This window comes from Carassius auratus, chromosome 3 (assembly GCF_003368295.1).
Source record: "Carassius auratus strain Wakin chromosome 3, ASM336829v1, whole genome shotgun sequence".
Lineage (NCBI taxonomy): Eukaryota > Metazoa > Chordata > Actinopteri > Cypriniformes > Cyprinidae > Carassius > Carassius auratus.
This window is the reverse complement of record NC_039245.1, coordinates 26,105,474-26,126,134: the sequence shown is the minus strand read 5'-3', so window position 1 is coordinate 26,126,134 and position 20,661 is coordinate 26,105,474. Positions and strand designations below refer to the sequence as shown.

The window sequence follows — 20,661 nt, the reverse complement described above, 5'->3', positions numbered from 1 at the left end:
CAAGTATAATTTCCACGCAAATATTCTCATTTGAGCAAAGAACATTTTTTTTTTATTATAATTAAATTATTTAAATTATACATTTTAGATTATACTGGGTGTTTGATAACGTTTAAGATATTGTTTTATATTTTTTTAATTGTGAAGTGTAGCAAGTTTAGTAAAATTAATTACTAACAAATCATCTAGTTTTATCATCTAGTGATAGATCTTCAATTATATCAAATTCAAGAAACTATAACTGACTTCTGTCCATTTTAATGTTCATTCAATGTTTTATTCATCATGTTTTTACATTTTCATCTGGAGGATTTTCTCAGTACTGATATGTGATTATTTGTGATTAATATAGTCATGTATACTCATGAAAATATTTATAAAAAATTGTTTTTGCACTGCCTTTATGTTGATTAAAAAGAAAAAAAGTTATTGTTTTTGCTATAATACAGCAAAATGCTGTAAAGACAATCACAATTAGAATGAGTTTAACATGAATTTAGCCTTTAATGCCACAAATTAATCATTTTGTCTCATTTTCTTTAAACAAAATTTCTTATTATCTCTCTTTGGACGTGTTCTTATCAGATTTTGTGAAATTACCCACACATCCGATGTAATTTATGAAATCGTGTAATGAATGACATCTCACATGAAGAATGAGCACAAACACACTAGTACTGAAACACTGATGAGTCCCTACAGAGATGAGCTCACTGACCTTCACTCGGCCAAACTCACAGGCCAGATCCAGAGGAGTCTTCTTGGCCTTGTTCAGAATGCACGGGTTCGACTGGTGCTGCAACAACATCTCAGACTGATAAACAGAGAGAGAGAGAAAGAGAGAACTGAAGAATGATGTTTTGATACCAACTTGTTAGTCAATACGTGTGACATGAGACTGAAAATTATTCGATTATCTAGATCTAGATAAATAGATTATCTCTGATCCATCACTAATAAACACACATCTGGGGCCACTTGTTAATGTTCCAATGCATATATTATATTTCTTTGCATTTCAAAGAGGTTAGGTCAGATGATTCACACAGGGGATGTATCCAACAACACTTTCTCAAACAGGGATGGTCTGGCCAGTCTCCCCAGGGGGCCCTTTGGAACCAAATTTATAAACAGAGTAAATGTGTAATGATTTAAAAATAAAACATTGTCATTAACATTGTCAAACAGGCCCATTTAAGCCACAGTGCTAAACTGCTCTGCTCTTTGTTCAGGAGCATGTGTGACATGTTTGTTCACAGCAATCTGTTTTGAAGCATCTGTATAGAAGTCCATTTCTGCCACAGAATAAAAAAGGTATTTGTGACTTTTTATCTCCCAATTGCTGAAAAAAGTCAAAATTGCGAGAAAAAAAAATCTGAATTGCAAGAAGTAATTCAGAATTCGAATCCCACATTCCCAGGTACTAACACCACCCCCCCACCCCCCACCCCACCAATAACATACGGTGACCTGCACCAGTCACTTTGTGCAGCATTGGACTGCTCACTACCTCATTCAACTACCTCTTCAGTCAGTTTAATCAAAATAACTGCTCTCTCAGCCCTTTGTCACTTTAATCAAACTGAATAAGCTTTTTTTTGCACCACAATCTTTTTTCTTTTTATCTGCACTGTTTGTTCACTTCACTGGTTTGCACTCTATCTGCCATGTGACTTGCGCGGCTTTATTTAACCTTTTTTTTTTTTACATGCCTTATTTTATAGTTGTATTTTATATTTTATATTTGATCTAGGTTTTTAGGGTCTACTGTTAGTGTTATCTGTATGCACCGGGGGTCTTGAGAGTAACACAATTTTGATTCTCTGTATGTATGTGCTGTACATGTGGAAGAATTGACAATAAAGCAGACTTGACTTGACTTGATATAAACAAGCAATTGTTAAGAAAAAAAATTGTGAGTTTATTTCACGAGAAAAAATGCTGAATTTAGTTTATAACTCGCAATTCCGACTTTATAACTCACAATTCTGTGTAAAAATGTCAAAATTGTAAGATAAACAGTCGTTATAACCTTTTTTTTCATTGAGTGGCAGAAACGGGCTTCCATAGATCTGAGTGTGGTCTAATGCACTGGTTCACATTTTGCATGTGCCCTTTGTCTGACACACATTCCAGGTCTTGGAGTCTCTACATTTAGCTGATGAGTTGAATCAGGTGTTTGATTAAGGAAACATGCAAAATGTGCAATGGTGAGGAGGCTCCAGATATACGATTGGGAAAGATACGCACCACCTCATAGTGTCCGTACTGAGCAGCCAGGTGCAGGGGAATCTGCCCGTCATGAGAAGCGTTGTTAACGGCAGCCCCAGATCTCAGCAGCATGAGCACTGAGTCAGCTTTACCCTGCCATGCTGCGTAATGCAGCGGCCGCATGCCTGCAGAGCAAAACATTCATTAAATCTTTGACACAGAGTTATGCAAGCGCTGTACAAGACTGAACACAATTTAAGAATTGGCTCCATTTCAATGCATGAGTTAGAATGCAAATTAATGCCATCTTATGTTTCAAGAAATACTCTCTGTGTTGGGTATATGACAACACGTTTAAAATCATATTATTTTACAACCTCTTTACTACCTTAATACCAATGCATTTAAATTAAGAAATTGCTTAGGAGTTTAATTCAAAGCAGTTGACAGTGTTGAGTAAATGATGATATCATTTTCATTTTTGAGTGCAGAAATAAAGAAAACAGAAATAGAAAGAAAGAATGAGGTCTTCTTTCAGGTCCTGGATTAATATACAAGTAAATCCCAACCAGTTGATATTTTTACTCAATGTAGAGCTGAAGCTAATGAGGAGGCAGTTCGTACCATTGCTATCCTTGATGTCCACAACAGCCTGAGCTTCCAGCAGCAGAGAGAGCAACTCTGTAGTCCCCGTGAGAGATGCATGATGCAACACTGAAAACCTGAGTGGGAGCAAAACAGAAAACTTTAAAGAGGAGAACGAGAGAATGGTGGAAAAAGCAACTTTTGACAACTAAATAACAGTACTTTTGGGAAAGATGCAGGCTACAGCCAAATAAAGAAGCCACTCAATAACTTTTATCAGTTTAATTTGATACCAGAGCACACAGTTACACTTTCATCATTCCCCACTTGAGGCCATGTGTGGTCATTAAGGGAATGGAAAAATACAAATCCCAGTACATGTGAGATTGCCAAAAAACCAAAGGCTTGTAAAAGTGCCTCGTGTTGCTCAAGCTGTGGCACAATTAGAGACTAAAGTCTGAAATTTACAAGGTTTCATGAGGCGAATAAAAAAAGAAACTGAGGGCGATAAGGGGGAGACATATTCTTCTCAGTACAAGCTCAGGCAACAAAAAATAAGTGTCCTCTGGGCACAGACACCCTTGTATGGTCTGATGTTTACAGAAGTATGACAAATGAAAATGCTACTTGTCTGGGGTGGATGTATTTCGTTAGGACATGCCGAAATCAAAGCAAGACCTCCTCCAGGTGAGTCACAGACCTGTCTTCGAACACCCCCCTCAAATGCTTCAGACGTCCCAGATGAAAATCTCCTTCCAAAATGTTTTTCTTAGTAAAGTTCTCACTGACAGCCATTACTGCAAACGTATTACTTAAGAAGAGGAAACAGTCACTTGAGGCAGAAGTGGCCTCATAAAGAACGAGCCAAATTGCACTGTAGTGCATTTTTCCAGCCATTCCTTGAACACTCCACTTTTTTTTAAATAAACTTCCCTAGAGTTAAACAGTTGAGTTTTACAGTTTTCAAATTTCAGTAATTATATAGCAACAAAGTTATTTATCCTTAATTATTACGCCTGAATGAGAGTATTCCCAGTCATATCGGCCTAGAAAACATATCATTTTCCTGTCAGTCTTAGTACACGATGCAACTATAGAAGAGTCAATCTTTAAATAGGAAAAATATATAAACTTTTTGGTCATTTTTGAGTGAGATGCTAACGGTCTAATCAGATTCAATGATCTATGCTAAGCTAAGCTAAAAATGCTACCCGGAGATCGGCTAAATGAATTCAAAAACGGTAAACCTCAACATTTTAACTCTAAAATAACTTTCTCTTGGAAATTTGTATCTGTATCTAGTATCTGCAGTGCCTATTCCTGGATTTTAACCCACAACATGCCTGACTCATCTTATCAAGAACATCTTTTGTGGTCTATTTTGTAGTGCAGGTATTTTGGCTCAGCATTTTAATCACATGAAAAGCTGAAGGTCAGATGATTTTACTCAATCCATATGGGGTAAGCCAATAGAGCTGTTTATTTTCTGAACTCCTGGGCCTCAGACTACATTCTCAGAGCTGACTGCTGTGTCTATTAGATGTGAAATGGGACAACATAGACAAGTAGAGCGGAAATGCATCAGACTGGATAAATATGAAGGCTCAGTTTGAGACTCCAGCTGGGCAAACATTTTGCCGACCATGCATTTGAAGAGCTGGAACTGCAAGGGCTTCCAACCCTCGGAATCACGAGCTGGTGTCCAACTTTCACATTGTAATGAATCACAAAAAACACAAAGTTTGCCATGCTTAGCAGATGCGTTCTGATGTAAATCAGCTTGATGCATAAGTGTCTTCACACTGGACGCTCCTGACACTCATGAGAAATGGCATCACAGCTGTGAAGGTCTGGAAATAAATGTGGCATAGTTGTTAAATCTCAGGACTATAAACCAGAAGTTGGCAGATTTGATCACAGCAAGGCCCTTGCTCCAAAGAGACAATCCTTGTACTTGTTTTATATTAGAACTTTGTACAAAAGTTCCAGAAATAAATTCCACTGATCTTGGTAGTTTGCCAGTAAAAAGATTCTATTAAAGTCAAATTAATTATACTAAAAAAAAATCTGAGAACATTCCATGGCACTTCAACAAGAGGGCAGGTTAAGGCAAGAAATGGAGACTGCCGGAGGCTCCATGGCACAAAGCAATAGGCATAACATCACTTTTTTAACTCATCACCCTCACAACTAGGACATTAGTGTTTGAGGAGGGGAAAAGAGTCAGTATAGTCCCTATATCTGAGTTATGAGGCAGGCCTGCACAGGACCTGTGCCCACACAACTCATTTTTCCGCAGAATTGAATCCCCCATCATGGGGGTCATTGGATAACAAGCATTTATTTGATAACGCACTCTATATGCATTCTAAAGAAGTATGGATGTCATCCCAATAACAGTGCATGAAAGGTCTGCATATTCCATGTGGGTCTGGGTTTGAGGTGTGGGGCTCTTGGGTATGTGTTACAATCACTCCTTTGTGCTGTCTTTCTTTGCAGCTCTACCTGACCTGCTGATGGCCACACTTCAAGCCCTGCGAGGGGGTGTAGATGCTGAAAGAAACCCGTGTTGTGAAAGAGCTCTCTCTCCTGCGAAGGTGATGGTACTCTTCTCTTCAACACTTCTACACACACTTCCATCAGCTTTTTAAGAAAAAAAAACTAAAAGAAACTGGGAGCTGTGAGGAGAGATGAACTGTCATAAAGACAGATTGTCTCTTTATCACTACACTGAACCTGGAGAAGACACCATTTAATCAGGGAACTGGGATAAAATTCACACTACCTCAATCATATCCAAATACTAGACACTGATGATTTGGAGGCACATACTAGGGCTGTACGAGTAATTGATTTTAGTTTTCAATGCTTCATTTACAAACACACACACACACACATACACAAGTCAAAATACCTGTTCTGGCAAGTAATTACATAAATACAGTCAGTTATCCAAAACCACCAAAAGTGTGTATTGCTACTTCTCTCTTGAATGTGCCAATGGAGAGCTAGATCAGATGCTAAGATTTTCAGCAAATAATTATTTATAGTTCAGCCCATTCCTCAAACATTATAGCATGGGTTTTAACTTAAATGTAATTAAACCTAAATTAAACTTCTTATATAGATGTGTTAAAAGTAGAAATATATTAAAATATAAATACATTTAAATCGTTAAATTAAGTGTTCAAGTTTTCAACCCAAAAAAACCTGACATAATGCCATAAAATGTAAACAATATTTTGTGACCGCACTGGCCCGACAGGACAAGTGTGAGTACCATGATCTGGCCTTGGGCCATCCTTATTGTTGAGCCTTGCCTACAATAGACATTTTAGGGAATATGTCAGTACAGGTATTTCCTAAAGCAGTTTCGAAATATTCAGCAACAATTAAATATCATTAAGCCTTAATTACTGTACTTAAAGGAACACTCCACTCTTTTTGAAAATAGGCAAATTTTCCAGCTCCCCTAGAGTTAAACAGTTGTGTTTTACCATTTCCGAATCCATTCAGCCCATCTCCGTTTCTGGCGGTAGCTTTTTTCGCTTAACTTAGCATAGAACATTGAATCTGATAAGATCGTAAACACCTCGCTCAAAAATGACCAAAGAATTATATGTTTCCTATTTAACACTTGACTCTTCTAGTAGTCGATCGATATATCGCCAAGGCCGATATATCGGGCGATATTTGGTATTTTTCACATATCGGCATCAGCCGATACGTTTTTCTGCTTGGCCGATGTGTTCGAGGCGGGACTTTTATTTTGACTGCGCACAGAGTGCTCAAATTTTCTTTCTTGTTCGTTAACAGTTCTGTCTAATACGAATAGAAGTCGGTTTAATAATCAGATAGAACGGTTAAACAAAGAAATGTATACAGAAAATATTTTAACTATTTATTTTATATAAGGCCTATTAGTAATAGAAAGGCAAACTTTATAATACTTTCTCGTTTGCCGTCAGCATTAAGCATTTATATAATTTAAAGAAATCTTTGAATGACTAATGAACATTTAATTTCACAAACCTTGCAAACTCAGTCAAATCCAGCTGAAGTGTGCATTTTTATCCAGCATGATCAAGTGTTCTCTGCGTAATGGTCAAAATTGAATGCTTTAAACTTTAAACTCGTGATTTCAAATTATGCTGCACTTTATGCATTTGCCCACTGTCATATTCATGTCTTTTTTTTTTTACCGTGTGCTGTATGTAAAATTAGGGTTACCCTGACTTTATTTGAAAAATATGATTCCAAATGCACACAAACTTCCCAGAATACTGAGTGCCCTGTTGGTTACAGTGTTTACTTTTTTATATTATAATTGTATTAAATATTTATTTGTTTGTGAAAAATACTGTCATCTAAAGTACACATTTTTTTTAATCCATTGTCAAATTATTTCAAATTTCTTAAATATTAATAAAAATAATTGTAAAAAAAATGTATATTGGTAATCAGTCCCCTGCATTCCAAGATATCAGCTAAGGGTGCTCCGAACACGATCGGCCGATCGTTAATGCGCATCTCGTCAGTAAAGCCGGTTCTCTAATCAGCGATTAATTCCATCAGGTGCGTGATTTCACATAGAGCAGCTGTTACTACACAGAGCCGTTGTTAACTGAGAAGATGAGCCAATAAACGCTGAAAATTAACGTGATTTGCGCATCTTCTCTATTAACAACGGCTCTGTGTAGTAACAGCTGCTCTATGAGAAATCACGCACCTGATGGAATTAATCGCTGATTAGAGAACCGGCTTTACTGACCAGATGCGCATAACGATCGGCCGATCGTGATCGGAGCACCCCTAATATCAGCATCAGCTTTCAAAAAACACATATCGGTCGACCACTAGACTCTTCTGTAGTTGTTTGCATTGTATACTAAGGCTGACAGAAAATGAAAAGTTGTGATTTTAGGCCAGTATGGCTAGGAACTATAATCTCAATGCTGGGGACTATTTTCAGGCACTGCATAATATCACTGCTCCTGCTGCACCGGTGGTACGGCAGCAAAGTTTCTGGATTATTACGCCAGAATGAGAGTATAGTTCCTAGCCATATCGGCCTAGAAAATCACAACTTTTCATTTCCCGTCAGTCTTAGTACCAAATGTAACTACAGAAGAGTCAAGTTTTAAATAGGAAAGATATAGAAACTCTTTGGTCATTTTTGAGTGAGATGCTAACGGTCTAATCAGATTCAGTGATCTATGCTAAGCTAAGCTAAAAGTGCTACCGTCAGACCTGGAGATTGACTGAATGGATTCAAAACCGGTAAAACTCAACTGTTGAACTCTAGGGGAGTTGGAAAATGAAAAAGTGTAGTGTTACTGTAATAATTAGAAATACAGTGAAACTTGTTCAGTTAATTTGAATATTATCATGTTCTTCAGCAGCACGAGTTGGCTGTGTTTTGCATTCATACCAGACAAAAACACAGTTTTGCACCCCAGGAAATATCAAGAGCGGGTCAGACAGTCCGGTGGCTGCCCACAGAGATACTGAGCAGTTGTTGATTTACCCACAAACACACAATTTGGAAAAGTTCCCAGAACTCAGTGAGGGTCTTGTGTTACAAGCCCTGTCCACTCTCGCCTTCATTTCTCGGGATGTCAGGATGGATTTGATGCGTCCTGGCAGCACTGCCCTCGGTGGACAAAGGACAGGGCTCCAAAGAGTCCCTCTCACACCGGCCTTGCCATTCACACAAACATTCCAGGACGTTTGCCATGGAAACGCCCCCCCTTACAAATCCCAACAGTTCCCCAGAAAGTCAAAGGCAGCACAAATACTAATTTGTCTCACAGACAAGCAAAACCTTCAACGTTACACCATTATTATTTGCTAAAAACCCCGACCCCACATTTCATTTTTCTCCTTTATGGACCTGGGCATGCAAAAGTATACAAATCTTTAACAATCAAATGTACAAGCTTATGATGCACGCTGAGGTCATCATTAGATGGCATTCAGAAACAAGGCTTTCCTAACAGTGTTGCAACTACAACATCCTTTAGATGGGTGTATCTGACAAAAAAATATATATATATTATTCCCATTAATAAGTGATACAACTTTTTGCATGATTGAGTTACATTCACTCTGACCGAGCTGAGCTCAACTACATCCTGTTTTCCTCTTCCGTCAGTAAGTTTCCATTAAATAGGGATGTTATATAACAAAACCCGGGTCAGTAGATACCATGTCAACTTAGCAAAACAAACTAAAACTATGTGACTGATGCATCATGTTCAAACTAAGAGTGGACCGTCAGCCAATCTAACCCGAGAGTTTATCTTGGATATTTTTGTGATCTATTTAAAGTGCTTCAATGCCTTATATTGGTTTTTTCACACCAGCACTCAACAACTCCCATAAACCTCTATCCATCATTCCCTGTTTTTCTCTTGCCTTCCCCATCCGGCCTCAATAATGGCTGTTCGGTGCTTGGCAAACACTCCCATCTAATTTGTTATGGTCCTTATCTGCGAATGGCCATCTCTGACCCCTCAACTGGCCCACCCCTTTCTCTTCTTGAGGACAGATAGGTGGTGGGCCACCCAAAAACAAGCACCTAAATGTCACCAGAGTCTCGACTTTAATATATGAGGTCAATGTTGCATTTGACAGCACTGTGAGAGGCCAATCTTATCTCAAAGACACTGCTAACATAGCACGTTTAATAGACTGTGTGAGCAATGATCGCAGTCACTTTAGGATGAGACACAGGTAAAGCATCTGGCTGACAGAATTAAGTCTTATATACACTGATTTTAAGGCTAAGAGCTCATGTCTGTGTGATTCAGCAACTATCAATTTAAAACTAATCAAAGTGGGATGATCCATCACACAGGAAGTGATGCTGTCATTGAAGACACCATAGGGTCAAAAAAAAATTTAATCAAGCAAGGATGCATTAATTGGACTGTAAATACTTGCATTGAATGTAATTTAAAGACATAATTGAATGTAAAGAGAAAAGATAGATGTTGGAAATGATTTGCCTATCTTAGGGCCATTAAGACTTTTTGAACTACAAATTACCTTTGCAAGTTTCACATTATTTGATTAGCCTTTCATATACTAATAATACTGCCAATACAAAAAATAATTACCTACCTAACTGCTATTAAACAATGAACCTAGTTGGTATCTATAGCACTTGAATATAAGGAGTTGCATGCCTTACAAGTTCCTAATGGGCAACTAACCCTAACCCTAACCCAACTTGCCTAATGGGAACGTGCTGACTGGCTGCACACCTCACAATGCCCGTGTTTTGACTTGATCATTATGTTAATGACTTGATTTGTTATGAGATTCACCCACAAAAGTACAATGACTCACCCGTCTGGATCCTGATAGTTGACGTTCAGCCTCTTGGTGGAGCCCAGTAACTCTACGACACAAGAGAAAGAACACAAGCGTCAGCTTCACATGAAGACAATCAACAGATTATGGCTGAGATATATAGAGTGTGCCATAGTGGTTTCGATCTAATAGCAAACTGATACTGATGACTAGAAACAAGGGTGCCAAATGCACTATAATAATGACCTTTTATTATCAATTGGCCTGGCTGATATTTCAGCTATCACTATTTACATCACCACAGCATGGCTGTCTACCTCAAGTCCCTTCTCTAGCTGTTTTTCTCTTTTACTGAAAGCTCATGGCTGATGTGTCACATGAAGCAAATGAGAGGACTGTTTGTTCATTCACTGGACTGTGTGGAATGTGTCTGTATGACCCTGTGAGGTTACAGTGCTCTCGAATAAACTCTAGAAAATGCCACCAGCAGTGCAAAAATAAAGAGCTACACAGTTAAACGTTTAGGTTTGAGTCGCTAGGCAGTTTACATTGGTCTTTCCCATGAGCGCCCCAGAGGGAGTCTGGGAAGGTCTGAGGACTTCTGGAGATTCCTGTTAGCTTACTAGGAGATAGAGGACTAAGTAACACCGTCTCTTCTTGTGAACAACAAAGGGCACTTCATTAACCTCTGACCTCTGCCTGACCTCACTAGCCAGCTCAGGGGATGTTAAACTCTCAGGAGGATGGAAAATAATGGAGTCTTTGATCTTCAGCAATTGTGGTCCTTAAGGGAGACAGTTCTGTCATTGCAACACATGGACAGTGTCTCAAGACCATTCGTTTTCTCCATCCCTCAAAACGAAGAAGTCTCAGTGTGGCATGTTTCTTATGCATGTAAATGCTTTCATAAAATGATGCAAGTCTGTAAATATTGGTATTTTTTGCTATTTATCCCCAAAAAACATCTGACAAAGTGATTAGCCTTTTTGGAGCAAAAAATAAACTAGATTTGTTTCCCCAAAGGTTTGTGTCAAAAGCCTACTTGGCTACTATGACTGGTTTGTTCAAATGATACATGGAAATATATGGAGAATACACATACAAATACTATATAAATATATGGAGATATTTCCAGATACTTCCCCAGTAATGACAGAACAATTTAACCAGACCACAGGGACCTCACAGAAACCCACAGTGTCCACCTAAAGATGAATTAGTGTTTGTATTCCCAGTTCGACAAGGTCAAAGTTCAAGACAATGAGGGCACTGGGGTAGAATGGGACCTAGAACGCAGACTGGATACACCCATGATGTGGAGTCACAGTGACGATCCAATGGCCATCCTTATTATGAAGCTGTCACAGCCATGAGTGACCAAACCACAAAAAAACCTTTGAGGTGAAGCTCTATAACCTTAATGCACCGGAGCAGTTCATTGACATGTTCTCAATGGAACCTAGTTACCTTCCACACATGATGAGAAGCTTTGAAGTAAAGCAAGGGCTCTTCCTTATGGATGGAAAACCTAAGGAAATGAATGATTTTGGTTGAAATTGTGAAAACTTAAAAATCCATTAACTAATGCTTTAGTACTTTTGAGAGAGATGATGTGTATGACTAATTTACTTAAAAATAACCTGATAAAAGGAGTCATTTGACACTGGTCATACAAAAAAAAAAATAAGCACCATCTTTATTGCTCATCTGCAAAACATTTATTCAAGTTATTTTTTTATGAAATTTATGAGCAAGAAAAAGCACCTCCTCTTTGGTTACCATGCTGGTAAACCTTAAAATAACTACTTTTTATGCTAAAACTGGCACGCATAAAGCAGAATGGGTTTTCCACCACAAGAATGCATTTGGCCGTTTTGTTCAACTCTGCACAATCAAGGATTTAGTTGAACTGTAAAGCCGACTTCAGGTTTCTGTTGAATGAAGCTTGAGTTTTTAAAAGAAAGAAAGAAAGAAAACACTAAATTTAGTCAACCACTGCTTATACCAAAAGTACACAATTATATGTTCAACTACAAAAGAGCAGACAACGCCTTTTACTACTATGACTGACAAAGAATTGGAGCCAAGCTGTAAACATACACACCCAAAGAAAAAGCAAGGCTCATGATTTTACTCTAGCTCTGGTGGTGGAGTCACACAGATAGATTGTGCTCCATCTGAAACGAGCCATGAGCACTGCCATACTGAAATATGACATTTCAAAAAAATCGATTTAATCTGCACAGATAGTAAAGCCAAAACTGCCCGGATTCGAACTCAGGATGCACATAGCACAACAGCACTAGATGTTGATGCACTGCCCACAAGGCTATTGGTGCCGAGAACATTTTGTAATTTAAGGTATGGTCGAAATCTCAACAAAACATTATCATCGGATGTAGGAAAGGTAATCCCACCTTTCAAGAGCCAATCTCAGAGGTGTCCAATCCTGCTCTTGGAGGGCAACTCTAGCCCCAGTTAAACACACCTGAAGGACTGGAATCCTTCTGTACTATTTGGTTATTTGTTAATAGTCTTGTTTTGGAGAAGATTTTGAAGAATCCTATAGTTTCAAGAAGCTGTGCTTGCATTCACAGCAGCTGTATCCTACAAACTGTCAACTAGTGCAGCTTTGATCCTTGAGCTGGATGTCTGATGTTTGATTCCTCTACATCGACTCTTTCCTGCACACCAAACCGCCCTGAGCAGTCGTGACCACTGAAACAATGGCTCAATGACTGACGACCTTCCTCTTTGGTAATGACTACTCAAAAAAAACTTCTTGATTAAACAGAAGGAAAGCAGGGGTTGACTGGTTAGCATAAATCTGTGGCCGTCTCAAATCTATGAGGCCTGAAGAATTTCAGCAGAAAGTCAGAGGTGGCAGATTCCAGCTACCACTCAGGATTTTTGTACCATATCAGAGCAGGGAAAATGACAGTCTCGCTCACCAAACTAGGCTGTTTCAGATCAAATTGGATTGCAAAAAACAAATACACTACTTAGGCAAAAGTATGTAGCTACAGTAGGCAAATTCCTGCAGCCATGTAAATAAAATTCTCACCAAGAACATAATCGTGGTGTGTGGGTGCAAATCTATACACATTTTGGCTGTTTCCTTAGCACTTGCTGGATTATCTCATAGGAAGCATGAGATCACAGGAAGCAGGAATTGGGCTTTCTCTAAAGAGTCAAAGACTTTAGCTTTTTTTTGCTTTAGGTAACATCCATATCCTGTCATCAAGACTTCCTTTGGCACTTAATTGAACACCTGGGCTCTTTTCCACATATACAGACAGGAATCTTAGACTCGGATCGGGGGAAATGCACCATCCCTTTCAAACTCTTTCTCTTAACCAGTCTCAAGTTACGTAATAACACCAAATTCCAACCGATCTTCATTGTTTTGCTCATCTCTTTGGCTCTTCACATGGATTTGTAATGCGCACATAGTGTCCACAGCGAGAGACAGGGTGGCACAGCACACTTCTGCTCCAGCAGGCAAAGACAAACCCATCTCAGTTCACCTACCATGTCTTTAGTAGTCTTCTTTGTTTACACGTTGTTTTCTGCATCGAAGAATGCACTTCCCTTTGTGAGCCATTTTTCCGGTTTGTGCCATCCCAATCCAGAGACAAGGGGGGTTGGGATTCCACACAGACGGAGGAATTGTCCGAGTGGAGAAAAGGGGTGCAAAAGCAAGTGTGACCCTTGGCGAGATTAGGTGGGGGGTCTGTTGACACAGGCCCCATCGAAAGCAGCCAGGCTTTCAAGGACTTAGGATAGGCCCCTTATTGCACTTCCTTCCCAAAACCATTGTTCCAAAAAGTAAAATCACTTAGACTTTTGTGTCCATTCGGTCATCCCCAGTAAACACTTCCAAGTCTCCATGCAGAGGGTGAGAAGATCTCCTGGTGAGGTCACTTAAAAAACGCTTTTGCTCCTAGTTTTTAATACATGTGCTGTGGCACTTAACATCTAGGGCATGGATTGTTTTATGGATGTTCCCTGTCTCATTCCACTGTGACATTTCTGGTTTAAAACTCAACAGCAAAAAAACAAAACGTCTTGAGAAGTTTGATCCGATTCTGTTAAACACTCCTCCATTTTAATGTCCATCACCCTCCATCTCAATGAACTGGCTCAATGTTTTGTTCGTCTCATCATTCACAGTGCTCACGGATGGCTCTACACTCCATTTTATATGAATTAAAATGTTTTAGCAGAAAATAATGTTGGTAAATAATTTAATATAATGGTTTGTATGTTTATTTAGTGAAAAAACGTAATTATAACCATATATTGAACTTTTTAACATCTATCCTACTTCGCAACAATGGTTTTTATTTTGAATAAATGGAACCCTGTATTTGTTACACACTAACCCCAGCAGCAGTTCCCATGAGATGATTACTGAAGCAAAACAGGCAGCAACGCCTGTGAACAGAGAGAGATAAAGGTGAACAACTGGCCCAGCTCACAGTGATTGTTGTTTAGGAGGGATGGCAGACTTTCACACGCTCAAACCTCTCCACTCTGGAATGCAGAGACTCACTTCAGCCTGTTCTCAAGACCCCTGATGAAGCCCTGATAACATCCTTGAGAGATAAAGCCAGTCTTTATCTGTGCAATATCTCTCTTTCCAGTATTGTAGGTCATGATTATAGCATGTTATAATCAAACCTCCAGACTGCAACTAAAATGACTACAACTACGACAAAAAGAACCTAATATATGTGACCATAATTTAAAACCCAGTCGCCAATGGTGACAGTCAGGAAAACACTTTATTTAGTCAGATCTGAAAAGGAACTGTTTGTTAGTTAGTTCCAGTGTTTCCTATAGCACTAACAAACCCTAAGTCTAATGATTTGGGCAGCCCTAGATGACATTACTTCTAAACCACCATCTATTTAGCACTATTCTGTAATTTGTCAACTAAAACGTTTGATTTTATGAGGCAAAGGCTTATTTTATTTGAATCTGGAACCTTGGTAATGTCCGCAGTATTGTCTGGGAAGAATCAAGAGTGCTCAACGTATGATCGAGGGAGGTACGGAGGATAGATTAGCATTGAGTTTGAAAAGAGAGGCACGATATGTACAGAGTCAATCCTGCCCTGCTGCTGAGGTTTGGGATGCCCTTGCCTGCTCGAGGTTAAGCATTACAGAGTGTAAATAGATAATCATTGCTGATGGGCCCAGAGGAGCGTGTGGTCACACATACAGCCAACTCAAACACACCACAGAGCACACGCACCAGAGTCCTCTGAAAAAAGACTAAAGTTCTTACTTAAACTGGGACATCAAGTTCATTCTAAGGGCCAATACTTACCATTGGCTAGTTTAAGGGGCGTTTCCTCTAAAGAAGCAAGGGAGGCAGTGACTTCTCAAAAAAAAATAATCCACAGTACAAAAATAACACAAACCCTAAAAGGGTCAGTAAATTTAAGTTGGAGATGATGTCAGTGGTCAGAGGTGGAAGTTTGAGCACAAGATTAGATTTAACACCAAAGCGCCAAGCTTAGGAAACAACAACTTCGAATGGCCGTTGTGGAAGAGCGTTAAAACTCATTCCATGCTGGCAAGCCAATGCTAAAACAAACTAATCAAATGACCGTTGGCTTTTTTCAACACAATGTAAAAGTTGATCATTCTCTGAAACTGAAAAAGTGAAAAGTCCGGCACAATCATTAACTTCTCAGTGAAGCCACTTGTGTTATTACAAACCCCTTTATTGCAAATGCCAACGTAATTTACAATGATTGTTTTACAAGCTCAGGCCATTCTGTGTTAGATAGTGTTTCACTGATGCAGCATCCAATTCGTGAGATCTAGTCCTCAATGCAGAGAGGAAAGTAATATAATTCACATTCGGCAACGCCTTCAGCTTTAAACACATGGCTGCATTTTTGAAATGGCAGCAAGACACCAAACGTTTCAAAGAGAGCTGCCTGTCTACAGAGAGACTGTGGCTGCCTGCTGCTGCCAAGGCCTGGATCTGAGGCCTCTGGAAGCCTATGCATATCCAAACCAAACACATCCCATGTTTTTATGTCCTGAAGAAACCAATCCTGGTTTCCTTTTAAAGTCAGATAAAAAATGATCTCAGGAAGTCAATTCTGTGCTAATAAATCAGTAATGGATGTCTGCTGGTGTGCGAACTGTGCGTATGACAGATTTGCCACCTACGGGTCTCAGGGTGTCCGTCACAGGGCAAGCGGTGCAGTTAATGGACAAGTCTGTGACTGTGCTGCGGTCAGGCTTTGTTACAGAGGACACGCTTTCATCTTCGTGCCAAATGACGGGGTCTGGCAGCTGGGAGAGCAGAGATCAAGCCCTGAGGCTCACAAGAGAGCAAAACACTCTCTCTCAGGTTAAACAACCTTAAATTCACTGATGGATAGGACGTCTGATAATATAAACACGCTGAAAACAGATTTTCAAAGAACTAGAATGCCTGTCATTTATAAAGTTCTACACATTTCATTCAAATGCAAGGGATGGGGATATATTCTCTAATTTGACTCACTCCTACCAATAAAGCCTGTTCATACTTTATTGAGTGTTCACATACTGCTTTCTTGAGTATGTGTAGTCAAGGACGGAACAGCATGGAACACATGCAGACTACAGTATATTTATTTAATTAAGGATATACTTCATCCATTATTGAAAATTCTGTCATCAACTGATCACCCCCATTTTTATTCCAAACCCAACCGCATTGAACATGGTCAACAGCAGCTCAACTGTACTCACCTGACATGCAAAAATTTTTTTTTTTACAAATTGGTTCTTGTGGAGACTCAAACATACTCACATAGCATTCAAGAACACAGCATATTGGTTCTCGCACGTCAAACAAGTGTGTTGGAGCTTGCGTTTACCATGTTAGATGTGCTCTATGTATGTATATATGTGAATATAAGACAATTAAATCTTTCCAGCACATAAAGCGATCGTGTTTCTTCAGAAGCCTTTGATTAAATTGCTTGATTTATATGGATTACTTTTATCATTGGCTTACCGCGATAGACAGTAGTGACGGTTAAGCCACAACACCTGTTACGTCACTTGCCCACCGCGGCACAGACCCCACAGTTGTTTTGATTTTTTATAGTAATAAAAATCATTTATTTCACTACAATGAAAAACTGAACGCGGCTGCTCAATGCAGCGTGCCGAATTAGGAGAGTGAGTCGAGCTCAATAACAAGAAGAGTGAGGTGAGACAGAGAAGACGATGGCGGATGATTTAGTTTCGAAACGAAATGCAAAAGTGCCTGTTGGGGCGATATTTCAGATTTTGAAAAGCCTGTTGACTTTTGCCGTTTATCTAAGGTGATTTTGGATTTGTTTCTTATTTAATTGGTTCTACAATATTGTTTGCCGAATTTTACTTTATTTAAACTTGGAGTTATTTATTTTTATTTGACATCAAGGTATATATTCCATGCCTCCGAGCTTTCTTAATCGTTTTGCTAATAAACGTTCTAAGTTTTTTATTTATTTGGTTATATATTATACAAGCTTGCTTAGCCTATTTAGAGTTTTGTACCTATTTAAACTTTATGTAAGTTATTTTTGTTATTTTACATTAGACATAGCCTGCCCTTTAGCATGGTGTATTTTTATTTGTTTTGTAAATGAAAGTTATATGTTTTATATATATGCTAAAGTGAGTTTGAGTTGTATTTTTTATTCAAGCAATTGACGCAGAACTGCCTGCTAATAAGTGAAAGTAAAATGTGCACACCGATTTTACAAGCTATTTAAATGCAAAGCGAGGAAAAGAGGGAACGCCCTGCCCCCTGGTGATACCGGTATTACCAGTGTCATCACGTGTCCATTAACCAATGGGAACATTTTTTCACCGTCTCAACCCTACAGTCTTATTGAACTTTTTGAAGAATAATGACATAAGACTGCTGAACTGGATTCAGACTTAATTTCAATCTGTTCCTCAAACAAAACTTGTAGCGTACAAGTTGTATGAACTACATTTACAGTCCTTCCTGTCATTTTTAGAGCTTGATAGTATCGACTAACACACAGTATCAAATCAGGGTCACCTGTGGCAATACTTGATCCAGGGATTGGATCTGTGCGTCAGTTCCAGAAATTGCCTATTCTCACTTTAAATAATGAATGACTTAAACCACTGTCAGTTCATTTAACACAGTGTACCATAGTAAAATCCATTAAGCGGATTCTCCCCAAAAAATCAGCATGGAAAATGTGGGAAAACAAGTCCACAGATTTTGTCTGGGGCTGCTGATGAAGTGTTTCTGCATGTTTCGGAAGAGTAGACTCGAATAAATAGACTAAATAGAGTCAAGGAAATTTTCCTGCCGTTCCAAATGAGAAAAAAACTTCTCAACTGCTTCATGATAAAAGGTCGCGTTAATTATGTGTGTGCAAGAGCTCAAAAACTAGAATTTGATGAGTAATGTGCAAACAGGTTATGAAGCTAGTAATAAAACAAACCACAGCTGTGAAGAGCAGCCTGTCAAGACAGAGGAAAATAAGAGGCTGTCATACTAAATTATGTGAAAGTGTTACAGTTGCTTTTCCAAACCAACACTTTGGATAAGAATGCTGAATAACATTTTTTAGAAGAGCTGAACTTTGCTTTCATTAATATTTGTAATGGCACAAACCACCATCCAGATCACTGGTGCAAGGCTGTGCCTGTGGCCACAAGGGGAATGCATTTCAGCTAGGATTAAAACAAGCGGCCATTTCCTCCTGTCGCTTCCCATTATATCTCAAGAATAACAACAGGAGAAGGGGAGATTATTCAACAAGAGGGAAACATCTGTTTGAGTCATGGGTTGTCCCGCTACTGCATCGGTGGCATGTGAGAATAACCTGAAAACAGCACTCCAGGTTAAGTAATACATTTACTGCATGTGTGTACAGAAAACACCTGATCTATGATCTGTTTCTGACTATAAAGCATTGATTAGCTTGAGCTTCACAAGAGCATGTTGTCAAGAATTGTGGTTCTTCAGAAGCAGACAGACGATGCAGTCCCTCGAATTATTGCCAAAATAAAGTCGTTAATACCACAGTTTTGAGGCAGTCTTTACTTATAGCCACTGCTTTAGGTATAGAAACAATGTCGTTTCTGAGTTTTTTTTTTTTTCATTACAAATAAGCACATTTTCGAAGAGTGAAGCTAAAGTAAGATTAAATGCAAAGCAAGATGATAGCAGAGGCTGTGTAACATGCAAATGATCCGTGCTCTGAATGTGTGTGTGTGTGTGTGTGTGTGTGTGTGAGATGCACATGGACAAGCTGAGCAACAGTAAAACCATGGCTGGCCTGTTTTGGTGTGACTTCTCTCAATCCAGCATTAACGGTTTACTGATTCAGCAGAACACCCAATGTGTCATTTCAGCACAGGTGACCACACTGATGATGATGATAATGATGTAGGAAGAGACAAAGAACTGCTGACAGTGTGCTGCATGATGATGTGGAGCTGGTTTACAAGGCATGCTTTGCCAGTACTCATTAAGCTTACACTTTCATCCATTTTGACTAACAGTTACATATTACTGGTTAAGTCCTCTCGGAGTAACCTGAGGTTAAGTGTCTTCAACGAAGGTGTAATGATGAAAGCTCATCATGAGTTACCAGCTACTGTTACATAAGCTTCACTGTGTGTAAAGTGTGTAGCATACAGCTGTCAAATGCATTTTAAACTCTAGATATATCATGATTTCTGCCATACTTCACCCACAATTATATTCAGTTAAAAAAATGGTTTTGTTTTGTGATATTTTCATAACAAATAAGCACATTTTCACACACACACACAGGAATCAGCTACTCATTTCGTCCTCAGGATGAAAAGGAAATTCACACCCCAAGCTTTGTTCAGAAAGGTCTTTTTCCTCCTCTCCCAAACTTTCATTGGTTTACCCAAATCCACTCCCACCGTATTGCACTGAGATCCCGTGCTGCTCACATGTGATCGACTGTATCCGTCTGAGATAAGGTGACAGATTAACAGTGCTGCCTAGAGCTGTTCTCCTGCCGTATCTGTGCTTCGGCTCACGTCCATTCATCACCGTTTGAAAAGAGCTGGAGCTTTTCCACGTCTCCTGTTAAGACACTTTAAAGAGCCCATTAAACCAAAATTAGTGTGTTGTGGCTTTTACTCCACATCTATTAGCTATGAGGTCAGCTTAGGCTAGAGTGGCCTTTGAGATTAAAAAAAAAAACACCTCTTTTGGAAATCATTTGCTTGTTCGAAGGGTGTACACACTTATTTATTGAATAAATATATACTATATGAGAATAAGAAGAATTACAAAGTATCAAATTATATTTTCCAATGCTAAGCATCACTAGAATATATATACATTTCTTAAAAATTAGGGATGCACGATATTGGATTTTGGCCGATATTCGATATGCCGATATTTTCAAAATAATTTTGGCCGATGCCGATACCGATATCGATATATATACAAATATATACTGATATATTTAAACTTTAATTTTACTGAAGAGAAATCCATGTATCTCTTCTGTAC

General features: G+C 38.9%; 1 protein-coding gene across 4 annotated transcripts in view; it reads right to left on the bottom strand.

Annotated features, from left to right (window-relative positions):
* The window catches only part of LOC113052681 (caskin-2-like), an 84,811-nt gene that overhangs the window by 56,754 nt on the left and 7,396 nt on the right, over positions 1-20,661 (bottom strand). For all 4 annotated transcript variants that reach the window (XM_026217094.1, XM_026217087.1, XM_026217101.1 and 1 more), the window contains exons 3-6: positions 10,150-10,201; positions 2,836-2,933; positions 2,251-2,396; positions 719-814 (exon numbers count right to left, since the gene is read on the bottom strand). In XM_026217094.1, coding sequence (XP_026072879.1) covers positions 719-814; positions 2,251-2,396; positions 2,836-2,933; positions 10,150-10,201 — 392 coding nt within the window. The remainder of the gene's footprint in view (positions 1-718; positions 815-2,250; positions 2,397-2,835; positions 2,934-10,149; positions 10,202-20,661) is intronic.